Source organism: Arachis duranensis, chromosome 3, assembly GCF_000817695.3.
Source record: "Arachis duranensis cultivar V14167 chromosome 3, aradu.V14167.gnm2.J7QH, whole genome shotgun sequence".
In the NCBI taxonomy this organism is placed as follows: domain Eukaryota; kingdom Viridiplantae; phylum Streptophyta; class Magnoliopsida; order Fabales; family Fabaceae; genus Arachis; species Arachis duranensis.
In genome coordinates, this window is record NC_029774.3 from 11,185,432 (window position 1) to 11,200,506 (window position 15,075).

General features: G+C 33.0%; 2 protein-coding genes across 4 annotated transcripts; one reads left to right on the forward strand and one right to left on the reverse strand.

Annotated features, from left to right (window-relative positions):
* Positions 1–2,077: 2,077 nt before the first annotated feature.
* LOC107477571 (signal recognition particle 14 kDa protein) lies at positions 2,078–5,505 on the reverse strand. 3 transcript variants are annotated; one of them, XM_052259569.1, is made up of 5 exons: positions 5,357–5,505; positions 5,000–5,093; positions 4,769–4,878; positions 2,977–3,134; positions 2,078–2,527 (listed from the first exon to the last, which is right to left on the reverse strand). In XM_052259569.1, exons 1-4 carry the CDS (start codon positions 5,357–5,359, stop codon positions 2,979–2,981), a joined length of 363 nt encoding a protein of 120 aa, XP_052115529.1. In that variant the 5' UTR covers positions 5,360–5,505; the 3' UTR covers positions 2,078–2,527; positions 2,977–2,978. The 3 variants fall into 3 exon arrangements, with proteins under 3 accessions (XP_052115529.1, XP_020993311.1, XP_015953102.1); XM_021137652.2 differs by lacking the exon at positions 2,078–2,527 and adding an exon at positions 2,609–2,861 and having other exon boundaries at positions 2,978–3,134; XM_016097616.3 differs by lacking the exons at positions 2,078–2,527; positions 5,357–5,505 and having other exon boundaries at positions 2,609–3,134; positions 4,996–5,093.
* A 74-nt stretch (positions 5,506–5,579) lies between these two features.
* On the forward strand, positions 5,580–6,621 carry LOC107477569 (protein LPA2). Its single transcript, XM_052259568.1, is given in 1 exon segment — positions 5,580–6,621. A coding segment is annotated over 1 exon segment (615 nt). The 5' UTR covers positions 5,580–5,620; the 3' UTR covers positions 6,236–6,621.
* The last annotated feature ends 8,454 nt before the right edge of the window (positions 6,622–15,075 follow it).

A 15,075-nucleotide genomic window follows, 5' to 3' on the forward strand; every position in this document is an offset into this window, starting at 1 on the left:
CCGAAGAAAATTGTTGTGGAGATGGAGGTCTTATACCGCCCCGTGTTATCCCACTCACAAGAAGACGAATTTGAGTACTTGATAAGTAATTAGGATTAATAAATTTAATAACTTATGAAATTTATTAAAGTCAATTATTATAACTAATTGTGGTTTGAATGACTGATTTGGTAAAGATGTTGGTCTTATCCCTCTTGCGTATTGATCTGGCATTTGCACCGGGTAAGGACAGTGGTTCCATCCTGCTTGTTTCGTGGTTACGGTGTTACGTGGGGACGGTGGTTTCATCCCGCCCACATTTTCTTAGTGTGTGAAGTGTGGCGGCACTATATCTCAAGAGTGTGTCGGGTACTATATCCCTGAAGTGTGAATGACACTATATCCCAAGAGTGTACCGGACATTATATCCCAAGAGTGTATCAGGCACTATATCAGATAACACAAGAAGATGATATCCAGATTAGCTAATAGATGTGTCGAATTCTGACAATTTAACCGACACGTGAGCTCACGGCCAATAGAATAGGCATGCATCATACTGCATTTAATTGCCGTTGTTTGAGTGTGCTCAATTGTCTTTGATTTTCCTATTTGCTTATCCTGATTAACTATTATCTGTATTACTTGCTTTCTAAATGTGTTTAACTTGCATTGATTACTAAATGTCTTTGATACTACTGAATTGGATACTAAATTATTGAGTTGATCAATTGTGATATTGGATATTAAAGATGCTGAGAAGTGTTGGAAAAAGCTGAGACTCAGTGAATACACCCTATTTGGATTAGAAACAACCCTAGGTTTGAACTTTGTGAGTTTGGAGACTAGAATTGTCTAGTGAGTTTATATAATTTTATATAGTCTCTATTTGAAACTATTACTCTACTGGAAACCTTCGAATTCTCACCTATTGTGAAAATTTCTGTTTTACAAATACACGACGTGACGCATCTTGTTGAATGTGCAAGATTCCTTTTCAGCAAAGCGAAGAAGACTAAGCTTTTGGAATTTATTTTGTTTTATGTAGTACATTTCTCTACGTTTGAATGCTGTATTATATACTCTTAGAAATTTCATTTTAGAGAAACAGAATGTATTTTGTACTCTGGTGGCCAAGCTTACTGTGCCTAAGTGTGGCTAAAGGTTGACTATCCAGTAAATAAACGACACCTGACAAGCTGGTTGCAGATGCTTTTTTTCCCCTCTTCTTCGTATAAGAAAAAAGACATTATAAAAAAAAAAGAAAAGAAAACCATCTTTAAACCTCTGAAATTTCAACCTCATCACTTCCTCTCTCTCAGCATCTCAAATTTCATATACATATTTATCACTAAGGCTTGAAGTTCCAATTGGGATGATAAAAAAAAGGAAGAACATCAAGGCCTCAAGGGCAGTGTTCTCCGCAAGCAATCCATAACACCATCCAAAGCTACCAAGAACAATTATTCCTCCAACAGCAGATGCAGCATCACAATCCATATGGCACTAATATCTATGTCGGTGGTAGCATCAACAATGGAAGAGGATTAATCTTCTCTCCTTAAGCCTCTCCAATCATGCAACCACCATGGTCTATGTCTTCATATAATACGACTCTTTGCGTATCGAAAAATTTTTATTTGTTCGATCCATTACTATATTGATAATGTCCAATCTTTCTCATTTTGGATGTTGAAAATTTATAAATTTGTCTCGATGATTAATAACTTCAAATAAATTGTTGACTATTCTTGTTTATTGATTGAAAAATTTCACCATGCTTTATTTGTGCAATTACAATCTTTACCCTGTCAAAGTATGATTTTGTAACTCCACATGTGATCACGTGTCCCAATTTGATTCGTTTATGAAATTTGGCCACCTTAGCCACCGAAACCATGTGGCTACGAGAGACACCACCATATATATATATACATACATACATACATACATACATATGACGACGTTTTCTTACCTTTAACGCTTCGAATGTGATAACAGTCGTCGTTTTGTTTATTTTTTTTCACATGCTTCTAGTTATATTATTATCTTTTAAATATTATGTATGTATTCTTGCTTTTATGTGTCATAATGTCCCATCACATCTGATTTACGATTATAGCGTAAGGCTTTGTATAGTAGGGTATTACAATTTGAATTCCATCTTGTTCATGCAACAACTCATTGGCCAGCGGCAAATCCTTAAATAGACTTTTGATCCACGACAGCTTAGTTTTTAACCTGCCGAACTGGAGAATACCCATGGGAAACCAAAACAGCTAGCTTTGCCTAATGAAATGCTGCTTGAGATTATGCAATAGGATTTAGGTGACTAAACATCTAGTTTCTCTTTTCCTTCTCTTTTGTTATCTTGATGTCTATAAAAGATTTCATTCATAGAACTTGCATTCTTTTATGGGAGATAAAGCTAATCCACGCTGATATTAGATCAAAATTGAATATATGATGAATAAGACACATACCATTTAGTTATCTTATTTGGATTGCCCCTCCACGCCATGTAGCGGGTAAACAGTACCTATTATACCTGTAATCAAGCAACCTTACCTCAACCTTCAATTCCAATTTTCCAATCCAATAATGATCAATGAGTCCGTGTCAACAAATATTAACTCAGAACAAGATCAAAACATGCAATATATTGGGGAAAATAAATATACCCTACAGATTCAATTTATAGACTCCAAGGGGATTGATGCAAAATTCTGAGATATTGCTAACCAATGAACATCTATTTAAGGAAAGCATATATGTGATCAATCACATGCCTTAAAACCCGAAATTGCTCTAGAATGTAAAAAGTCATCCCCAACCCCATTTTCCCTGTTCCTCTTCCTATTTCTCTTCACTTCTCACTTTGCCTACGAACAAAAAAGAAGTAAAATAAAACTGAGGGGGCCTAGCATCCTGCAGATGAAAATAAAGTCAGCAAAAAATGAAGTCTGTGCAGAAGCTCAGGCATCAAAAGTTGATTACTTTTAAGATTTCTTAGGCCTCTTTGAAGTGCCTTCTCTCTTATCAGCCTCTGCGGATTTCTTCTTTTCCTTCCTTTCTCTCTTCTTCAGGGAAGTCATGTGAGCCTTCAATATAGTTGCATAAGAAGCTTGAAAGCGCTGGTGATCCTTTGCTCCAACCTATTTAATGAATGGTGGGAAATTTTGAATATTGAGTAAAGGAAACAACATCTGTGCACATGAAAATAAGTTGACATAATAATTAGCAAAAACCGTTCTTTTTCTCTGGGTGTTTGGGTGGCACATGCTGTTTAAGTGATATCCAACTAAAAGTTCTCCAAAAATTTAGCCCTTTTCGGGGTTAGAGAATAGGGCTTAAAAGTCCAAAGGAAGACAAAACACCAAGATGAATACCATATAAAATCCCCCCAAAATCCTCTGTCTAGTATTAGATGCTCAGTTCCTCTGTTCCAGGCCAGTTGAATACCGTAGAAAATTTGCCAAAATTCTTCTGTAATAGCCTCACAAATCCTCACCTTTGCAATCTCATTACCCACTTTCCAGCAGAGTCACTCGTAATGCCCCCACAGGCAGCTGTTCCTGGACACCCTATAGATGCTCCATCAGTGTTTAATTTTAACTAATTACATGGGATTGGGTTCTAGGCAATGTGAAGAGTGTGTGTGCTTGTCCTGTAACTTGAATGAAGTATCTTGTGTTTAGCATTGTTGAATTGGTTGGTTAACAATAACAACAAAGCCTTATCCCACTAAGTGAAGTCGGTTACATAGATCAAACGACGTCATTAAATCCTATAATGTTAGTGTGTAAGTGAGGAGGCCTAGTGTAATTAGCCTACTAACTATAACACAGCATCACTTATAAATATGTTCCTAACTTGATTCTACAACCATTTCAACATAAAGGAATATAACTTATAATGCTACAAAAATGTTATATGTATGCCAAAAATCAGTCGCTATATATTTATATATAAATACATGTATTGTTTAACTCATTTTCAAGGTGTATTTGTTGTCGATGCTTTGATCTCAATATTTCAACTACTATATGATATTCCTGACCTGAGTGCATTAAACTTGGTCCCTGGAATTTTGCAGAGCAACTTGTTTCTAATTAAAAAAACAAGCAAGCAGTAATGCAATGAATAAAACAAGTTTCAGAACGAAGAAATTTCCGGCACAACAGCACCTCCGACTCATTTTTCCAATAAAAAAAAGTTATTAATAGTGAAAAGAACTGATGCAGGAAACATTGGCATATTTATAACAAATGTGTCAGATAATTTTCATAAGTCCATATACAACTGAGTTGGTTTAGATCAATTCATGCTGAATACTATTTTGTTCTTGGGAGTTAGTTTGGTATCAAATATTTAGTATCTCTTGAGAGACTTGTTATTTCTATAAATTTTCAGGTTTAAAATCAATTACGGTAGCTGAAATTTGAGATCTCTGTGACTGTAAATATGATCAAACAAGAATTGGGTTTTAAAATTTGAGTAATTCCTAAACACATGAGACTGTAAACCATGCCCATCAAGAGATCATGAAAAAACACTAGTAGTGATGCTTCAACTATCTTCCTTTCACTTTCCCCATTTCAGAATCAGTATGATCTGAGAGCCCTTAATCATTACAAGTGGGGGAGCCGAATATCATGCCACAACTAGTCACAAGATTATCTATGATATAAGTTTGCACTACCCAAAAATTGCCAATTAACATGAATCTCCTAAAAGCACACTGAGAAATGAGAATGATAAGCTCATAATATATAAGATACACACGTACCGAAGTAGAGATTGTCTTTTTCCCATTGGTGGCACGGATAAGGCATCTATACTCAATTGCTTCACCAGCAGTTGCCATTTTATTCCTAACGGCTTTAGACTTCAAGGTTGCTAAAAGGCGCACCAAGAACATGAACAAGAAGAATTAGGAGTTAGAACTCACTTTGCCAAAAACTAAAACCTAAAGCATTTGATCAGACCATAAAGTCAACACTAATACACACATACACACATCGTTTAAGTGTAACCCAAACAGAGCCCGTCTCAGTGCTTCGCTCGAACATGCTGGTGAGTTCATTGAGAAACGGATCTAGCTGTAGAAGAACCTAGAAAAAAAACATGCAAAATAGCAGGGTTTAGAATGGAACAACAACACAACACAATAATACCATGCCGATTTTGCAATCAGAATCCTACTTCATACTTTGGAAGAGAAGGTTAAAAATTAAATAAATAATAATAATCATAATAGTAACAAGTTCAATTACGGTAGTAGTAAAAGTGCACAATTGTGGAATAGGAACAGAAATGGGAATGGTTAACGGATCACAAGGAATGCGTTAAAATCCGAAGAATCGAATTGAATTACCATGGCAGATGGTTGCAAAGTTGCAGTGCAGCTGAGAGCTTCTGATGTGGGAGATGAAAACGCGGTCGCTGCCTTCAGAATCAAAGCAAGTCGTCCTTTTTTATTTTTTTTATTTACGTTAGGATTTCTATTGGGCCTAAGGCCCACTAGTTCAAGCAAACAAAAAAAAAAGCGTAAAGGAAGGTTGAAGAGAAAGCATGTGGATATGGTTACTTGATCTGAGCATCACACTCAAACAGCGTCCAACGAACAAAAAAGGGGAAAATGGCGCTACAATCCCAGTTTTTATGTTCCTTCTTCAGCGGCAAAGTTGGAGATGCACACAGTGTTCCATTGTTTCCCGGTCCCAGCCAGTACACTTTCAGAATCAGATCGCAGAAAGCTTCTGATTCTGATGAGGATCCGGCTCCGTCCAGCAAGAAAGGATTCGGGTCATCGAATTCCAATGAGAGTGCTGCAGCAGTATCAACAAGCAGCAGTAAGAAGAAGCAGAAGAAGGGTCGAAGAGAAAGAGCCTCCATAATTCGAAGGACTCCACTGGAAAAGCCCGCGTTTGTGTCTCAAGAGGATAAAGCTGAAGCGAAGGAGCAGAGCAAGAACGAAAGCGCTTTCATTCTAGCCTGGCTTGGTTTTGGTCTTGTCATTCTTGTTGAGGGCATCTCTCTTAAAATTGAAACTTAGTATGTCTAATAATTATGTAATATAATATCCTGCTCTCAATTTTGATGTACAGGGTTCCTGCCAGAAGAGTGGGACAAGTTGTTTGTGAAGTATCTTTATCCGTCCTTCACGCCTACGGTTTTCTTGTTTGTTGCGGGAGCAGTTGCATATGGAGTGTTTAAATATCTGCAGAATGAGAATATCACACAACAGAAATAAATGACAAGAAGGAAATTACAGTAAGAGCCACTCATCTTTGATCCCTATGCAACAATCCAAGCTTCCATCCTCACCAAGTTTTAGTGAGGTTTTTGAAACCCACTCATACTATGTTGTAATTAATTTCATCACCCTTTTTAGCCGCAATTGGTTCCCTTTTTTAACTTGGTGCTGTATGGATGTTGAATATTCTTAACTTAGATCTCTTCATTTATTAGAATTCTGGTTTGTTTTGCTCCTTATTCTGTATAAAGCAACAACTAGACCATGACTTCCACCATGGCCTAGATTAAATTCATCTTTGCTGCAGTGTTGAATTTTGAGCCATCGTTTTATTCTCTGCAGTAAATTTCCTTCTCTCTTTTTTCCCTGCTTATAATGAGCTAGTCTATGTCATGATAATAATATATTTGGTTCTTAGGGTAATGAGCTAGTCTATTAGTGATGATAATAAATTATTCGTGGGATTTAATGTTAATTGAGCTGAGAGCTGCAATCTATAACTGACTCAGTCGGCTGTTAGGAATTAATTAAAGTGGTTACAGTTAGTTAGTTAATCTGTTAGGTGCTTGGTTGGTGATGTAAGGAGTTAAGAGTGTGCTGCAAGTTAACTAGATGATGGTGTAGTTGGCGTAGTTGGCATAGCTTTTCCTCACTTAAATATGAACTTTTGGCATCCAATTTTGCTTAAATGATCTTTCAGTTCTGATTTATGGTTCACTAATACGTGGAATCACGGGTTCACCATGGTTCCTAAACTTCAATATTTGAAATTGTGCTAACTGCTAGAGTAGCCATGCTTTTCAGTTTTTCTCCACTCTCTTCAAAATCTCTTAGCCCTTTTTTCGGGTTAATCAAAATATCCACGGCAGATCGACTAAGCCATGGAGTGTTTTTGATGCCCAAGATGGATTTTGAACTTCCAACCTTAAAGGCTTCGTTTGATTTCTATTCCAATACAGAAATGTTGAAACATAAATAGAAACACAAAGACAAAAAAAATGTTTGGAGAGAGAGATCGAGAATACAACATAAATAGAGATGAAAAGTTTTATTAGTCAAGAATGGTGTTGGAAGAATGTAAATGATGGTTTGATGTAGATGATAAAAAGATGGAAACAAAAATGACTTTTTTATTTTTTTTCCCTTTGATATTTAATTTTTATCAAAAAAGATACAAGACAATTTTTTTATGTTTCTGTCTCTAATATTTCTCTCTGTCTCCATATTTATGTCTTAGAACAATATTTCAAAACAGAGCCTAAAGAACTAGAGATTAGCCATCAAGTAAAATCTATTGCCATTTGAATATTTGATAGTAGACGTGCATATTTATCTAACACTGATGGGCTTGTTTATGCTTATTGGGCTTTTCCTCTAGAAGCCCAAACAAAAAGTCAAAAAGTGCACTTCTTATGTTTAAGAAGTTATAACCCCCCAATACCAAATTCAATTCTTACTATTGCAGATAAAGTAGTGTAATTTGTTCTAAACTTCGCTCCGTTTACTACATTTACATTATACTTTGCATGATCTCATGCCTTTCTACATTCGCATTTCAAGATTCAATTGATTCGTTAATAAGAACAATAAATGGTCAACAGGAATTGACTAACCCAATTAAACCTATGAAAGAAAGTGAACCAAGACGTAGTTAATGAGTGACTAATCTGTTGCGCATGTTAGTAACACAGCTGAAGGTTCGTTAGAAACCTCAGAATATGTCTACAAATGTTTACAGTTCTTCACATGCAATGCACAGTTTCTCCCCTTTTTTAAAGATGATTAAAGGTACCTCAGGCTAGAGTCTTGGTGTGGCCAACAGAATAGGAAGAACAAACAAGAAGAAAAAAACAAATCGGTTTTGTAAAATGCATCTAGCACGAGGTAGGACATAGGAGATATTGTTGCTTTACCATAACACTTCTATAGTCCTATGGAAGCCCTTTAATCTCTTATAGCCACTAGGTTATGGATTATGGAAGATTCATGTGGTCCACATCCAATATATTTGTCCTTGTTAAGGTTATATGGATAATGCTGCCTGCATATCTCTCATTCCTTAATTACATCATTATATGTTCTTATATATTATATGAATATATACACATAGATTCACACGAAATTTGAGGGAAAAAATAAAAAATAAAAAACAATATGCAATTTGTATAACTTCCAATGTGGGTATCTAGTTTTATTTTATCTTATTATCAAACATTGGTACATTTATCATTTTTTAATACAGCCTCAAAAATTGTCGCAATAAACTTTTTTTTTATGTTTGATTATCGATGACGTACGTAAATAATTTAAATGATTGATACTCCTTAATCTTCACCTTCATTGATATCTTAGACCGTTTAAGATTGATCGAAATGTTAGAAATATATAATCAATTTTTTATTCAAAACGTTTTCATTAACTAGTTAATATTCATATTATACCCAAGATACAATGACTAGTTAATGATATTCATATATAGGAATTAGTTCTTATTTAAGTATTGAGATAACCATGCTTACAATGAATTTTCAGACCATGTGTGAAGGTGTTATTTAATTTTGTTACTAGTAGAAGTTAAAAAGAATAGGCAAAACATGCTATGATTATTTTGCCTCCTTTTAACATAGGAAATGATAAAGTGCTCATCTTCTGAGTTTTGTCCCCGTTCTTCCTTTTCCTTCGCTTTAATCACTGCTATGACAATTGACAATGCATAGTGTACTAAGGTTGTTCTGGATTTGTGTTTTAAAAATGGTGTATGATATCATTATATTGGTTGATTTAATCATTTAGTTCACCTTTCATTTTTCTATTTCCCATTTTGTAAACAGAGTGGGGCTGAAGGCCGATAAAGGAAAGAAAATCTTCATGATTAAAGTATCACACAAGCTTATGAAGCCCCATAATAGTCAGCATGCAAAGAGTTATATTAAACAATATAGGTTACGAAAAAAAAAACGGTAAAATATATTTTTTTATCTATAAAATTTGTGATTTTGTTTTAGAAATATTTTTAATATTTAGTTGTATTTAATTTTATTTCTATCATTTTTAACTTGTGTCAAAATTATCATTAGACTTTAAATTTATGTAAAATGTTATGGACAAAATTAAAAATTTTTAAAAATAATTTTATTATAAATCGAAAATGCTAAGAATAAATTTGAATGAATCAAAAAGTTAAAAATAAAATTAAATGAAATTAAACGTTAAGAATATTTTTTTAAAAAAAATGGTAAACGTTAAAAGACAAAAAATATAAACATAAAATTTTGAGGTTTGAACCAAGGATAAAAAGATTAGTTTAGTAAAATGTGGTGCATTATATAATTCAAATCTTTATTGAAAGAATGGGTCTTTCTAAATTTTGACATTTTATGAATAAGACTTTTATTTTAAGTCTTTGATGATAATTATTTCGACCATATTACCGCAAATTTGAATAATTTAGTTAAGGAATTGTATAGGTTGTAATTGTCTTTCTCATAATGCGCTAGAGACCTTTTTTTTCTTTCTCATAATGTGCTAAAGACCTTTTTCTATGTTTGATTATTATTCAGTGTTTATTACCAAAAAAGGCATGTGACTCATCTAAGTTGAAAATTTGTGGCTCTCTCACCTAACACAAATTTTAGAGAGACTATTGTAAAAAGGAACATGTTTATATTATTACTTTTTTTTTAATTTGGTGTTGGTGAATAAAAGGATTTTTTTATTATAAATTAAAAAATTATTACTTCCCTAAAAAAATTAATTAGATTTTAATTTTTAGAATATATTTTTTCTTTTACATTTAGGGTGAGTTCGTGGTATCCCTAATTTTTTATGGTTTGTTGTCAGCAAACTTCTATGATTTTATAGAGTTTGGCGCACTCTTAACAAATTTTTCTTCGAGTTTGCACAAATATAAAAACAGAAGGGACCACTTCATTTGTCACTTTTCTAATTCACTTTCACTCTCATTCTCTCTTATTTTGTGGGACATTGTTAAAACTTTTAATCTTTTCAATTCATCAGTTTCAAATAATTTTATTTTTCTATTTTTTTATTGTTTGGTTTGTTATTGTTTATTATGTTAACATAACATGTTTTTTAGTTAGTTTGATTAAGTTATTAGGTAAATTTTAATTAGTTTAATAATTAGATGATACATTTAGTTTATATGACCATTTAGGTATTGTTAGTTTAGAATACGTGAAACGATTATGTGGCTAAAAATAGATGTTAGTTGAGAAAAAACTCTACTATGATCATTGTTCACTAATTAATTATGGTTAATTTTGGTAATTCCGTTTTTTTTTTATTTTATTATTGCTAAATGTTGTTGGTGATAATTTAGTTAATTTTAATTTAAGTCGCTTTATTTAGATTATTATTTAAGTCTAACTGATTATGTTATTTAGATTTAGTTTAAATATGTCTGATAATTATTTAGTTAATTTAAAAATATTTTATTGTAATTTATTCCATTAGATTAGAGTTTCCTGGAGTAAGAGTTGTTGGGATACAAGAATATTTTTTATAGACTGGATTAGGTTGACCATATAGCAAATAGACTTGGCCTAGTGATACATTTTATAACTCTTATCTTTTATATGTTTAAAATATAAACTTGTGTTATTACTTGTTTAAGGTCTTTTTTTCATGATTTATTTTGTTTCTTAGCTACCTCGGATCTTGCGTATTAGGAGAAATTTATTAGGACGTCCGTCCGAGCAGATTAAGTCACATCTTAAATGGGCAGAATTTTAACATGTTGCTTACATAATCGAGTGGGAGTATGACTGGCCATTGATCTCGGCTCTAATTGAGAGATAGCGACCTGAGTCTCATACGTTTTATTTGCTATGTGGAGAGATGACTATCACCATATATGACGTGGCGTACTAGTTAGGACTTAACATTGATGGGGATCCAGTAAATGACTACATAGGTGGATGGGAGCAGTTCTATCAAGGAGGTCCATTGAGAACTTGTGTCAACAGCTATCAGGTGTGATGATTGATAGTTACAGACTAAGTGGACTGTCAAATTTAGTTGGTTTAAAAATATGGTTTGCAGGGAGTTGGAAGAGCACCCGACGGAGGAGCGCCTGCTCCGTTACACCAGGAAATATATTATGCAGATCTTTAGGGACATTCTGTTTTCGAATGCCTTTGACTCTCGGGTTTATTTTCGGTGATTGTCTCTATTAGAGGACCTTGACGGATGTGGGAGGTTATCTTGGAATTCAACCGTGTTGGCATGGCCTTACCGCCAGATATGTCGGGCAACGGACTATTGTTAGCGGAACATGAGTGGATGTAGCAATTTGCTTCTCTCGTGGGCATATCATCATATATCACTGTTGCATCTGGAAGAATTTATCACGCATCGATTTCCCCTAGTTGAGAGGTATCATAGTTATTTTTTGCTTGTTTTTTCTTATTTACTAAAATAATTTTGTGGCGTCTAAAATATTCGTAATTTTATAGGTGGGTAAAGTTGCATTCAGATAATACTAGAGGTGACAACATACTTCAACATTACAAGCGTCTCCTCAATCGAATCAGCATTCTTAACGCAAGTGATAAACATTGATAGTATGATATTTATAAAGTAAATAACTCTCAAATTTGTTTATGATGGTTGTTGGTGTGTGTGACCAGGTTGACTGGACGTCGTATGCTGAAGCCTCTATTGTAGTAATACGTCTGCTCCTGTGTTTTGCCATCTTCGAGTGACATCAGATGGATTGTGGGGATATGGTACGACGAGCTAGTGATGGCAAAACTCCCCGAAACGCGGAAATTCCTGTGGGGACTATTCCGAATGAGGATCCAACTGCAGAAAATTTTTTCCGTGGGGATGGGGATGGGAGATAAAATTCTCCTGAGGCAGGCGTGGGACCCGAGTGGGGATCCCCACCCCGTCCCTGCTAATCCCCAAAACCCAAAACATATATATATAGAAACCCAAAACTCATAATCCTCATTTGCATAACCCTTCTTCAATTCAGATATCCCTAACGCTATCCATACTTCATACTCCATCCAACCTCTCTGCAGCCACCTTCTCGCCACTCCCCCTTCTCATCGCATCGTCACACCTCACCGTGCCATTACCCTTACCGCGATGTGCTCTCTATTTGCGATATTCCTTTTCGTAACTCTGCCGTCGTGTTCATTCTCCCCTCTGTTGCTGCGTCTCCCACCTCGTCCACTGCTCTGTCCTCTGACTCGCTGTTACGTCCCCCCACTGCGTCATGTCGAAAGAAGTTACCATCTTGTCGTTTAAATTTTTTGTATAAAATTTTATTGTTTTTGTACAGAATGGATACTTACAGCTCTATTTATATGGAAATTAATAATTAATTAAAACTATCAGATAGATAGGGAATGGGGTCCCTGCAGAGAATAGGACCTTGTGGAGAATGAGGATGAGAAGCAATATTCTTCTACAATGAAAAACAGAGATGGGGACGGGGAGCAAATCTGGAGACGAGAATGGGAAGTAGGGAGGCATTTCCTGCCCATGCTCTACCCATTGACATCCCTACGACAAATTCTATAAAATTATAGAAGTTTATCGAAAATACAGCGAACTTTATCAAAATAACAAGATTTGTCGAGAGTCCAACAAAATCATCCTTAGCGCCAAAGAAAAGAAAAAACATTCAGAAGTTAAAGCCTTATTAAATTTTTTAGAGAAATAATATTTTTTAATTTATAATAAAAAAATCCGTAAATAAGACTGTTAGTTAGATAATACTGTAAAAAAAATCTTTAGAAAGTGGGTGTAGTTGATAATTCTTACAACTTGAGGTTGTTCATTTTTTGAACACATACATTTTTTCTTTTTTAAAATCTCATATGTTCAAATTAAATAATAAGATTGTCTCTTTAAGAAAATACACATTATTCTATTTTAATAAATAAAGAGTAATGTTATTTATCTATTAAATTTTTTTATGAATTAAATTCAATCAAGTTAAATAATAAGATTTAGAATAAAATTAATTATAATTAATTTTGTTTATATTAAAATAATTTAATTAAATTTAACTAATAAAAAGATTTGAATATGTAATATTATTCTTTAATAAATAAATGCATGAAAGTGTTATCATCATTCAGCACCATTTTTTTTATGACAAATGATATTGAATTAGTGAGAAAGTAAAAAATATAGTAACTTTTGCATATTAAATTTTAAAATTTAAATTATAAGTTATATATCTTAAATTTAAAATGTATACTATCGATATCAAATATAATAAATAAAAATTTAAAATTTATATAATTAACAAAAAATACAATATTATTTATTTAGTAGAGTATTTTAGGATAAACCTCATTATATAATGATGATTGAAGACATTTAGAACAATATTCCTCTTTCCATCAGACTAATTAATAATTTTCGGTGGTTTGTAGTGTTCACCAACTCAACAATAATATAGTACTATTAAAAGACAAAAGAGCAGTGAAAGGAGTAAGGACCATATGACTTTGTTATTGAACTTAGGACCACTCAATCTTAAGTTAGTTTTAATAGCAGCTGGCTAAGATGTCTGAAATTGCCAAAATTCAATAAATGTGAACACAATACATAGCTGTGAATAAGTTTTAGATATGAATTCAACCCATCTTCCATCTTCCATCTTCTCATTATTGCCATATCTTCAATTCCTTCTCTCCTTACTCTAACCCCCTTCTCACGCCAAGAAATTGGCAGTAACTAACTCTCTTTCTCTTAGATCCCATATCTCTAATTGACGAAGTAGTTAGTTCATTCGTTTGCTTATTAAATAAAATATTAAAAGTTTGACTTTTGTCTTATACATATAACAATTTATTGGATAATAATAAATTCTTAAATAAAGTTTTGATCTCCATCGCATTATCCTTTTTAGGCTATTAAGTTAGTAGTACTTATTAGGTTTGGTGACGTTAATTACAGTCACACGGTTTTTCCATGTCCCACATTCTTTAATTTTTAACCTCACGGGTAATCTGTATATATGTGCAACTTCATAATTAATACATGGCAAACCAAATCAATTAACTGAATAGAATGAATTATCTTGCCTTTCTCTTTATGCTGTTAGTATTCAATAATCCTACGAATTTAATTTATCTAATTCCATAGTTTGCGTATATGTATATATAACTTGGTATACTCCTCATCGCATGTTCTTTTATGAATCACATATATATGACCATGTTGATTCTGACCCCTATCTTATATTCCCCATCAAAACCTATTGCACATGTTGAATGGCATTGTCTATCACAATTTGCCAAATCATTTTATTTATTTTAGTTACATATTTACCTATTTTTGGTTAGCTTTATGCTCACCAATTCACAGAATTTCTAAATTTAAATTTTGAGTTTTTTTTATTTTTCTAAAAATATTATATACAAATAAAAAATTAATCACCAAATTAATCATCATATATTTATGTATAAATATATATTATTTAACTCATTTTTATATATATTTTATATTTCATCGTATATTTTATAAAAATAAATTATTTGATGATTGAATTTTCGTACGTATTTAATATATTTATTAATTTTCACACTAATTCATTAGAAATTTAGATGAATTTGATACTAATCATTAGTATATTAAATACAAAGATATTTCCAAATTTACCTAAGCATTTGCTAAAATACTTTCAAATTACTTATAAAAAAATGTAAAAACTTAAAACTTTAAAAAAAAAAAAACTTTTTTGGGGCATGTTACACTTTTGCCACTACTACTAGCGCTATATAATAATACTAGTGTTAAATAATTTTTGAAAAGATAAAAATCTCTTGGATTTCTAACATTTGGTAGTTGTA

Excerpts from the sequence above, each read along its gene's own strand:
- LOC107477571 (XM_052259569.1), bottom strand. Across the intron at positions 4,879-4,999 it reads TTGGGTTACACTTAAACGAT|CAACCTTGAAGTCTAAAGCC; the intron begins GTGTGTATGTGT and ends TGCGCCTTTTAG. Across the intron at positions 3,135-4,768 it reads AAAAGACAATCTCTACTTCG|GTTGGAGCAAAGGATCACCA; the intron begins GTACGTGTGTAT and ends TTCATTAAATAG.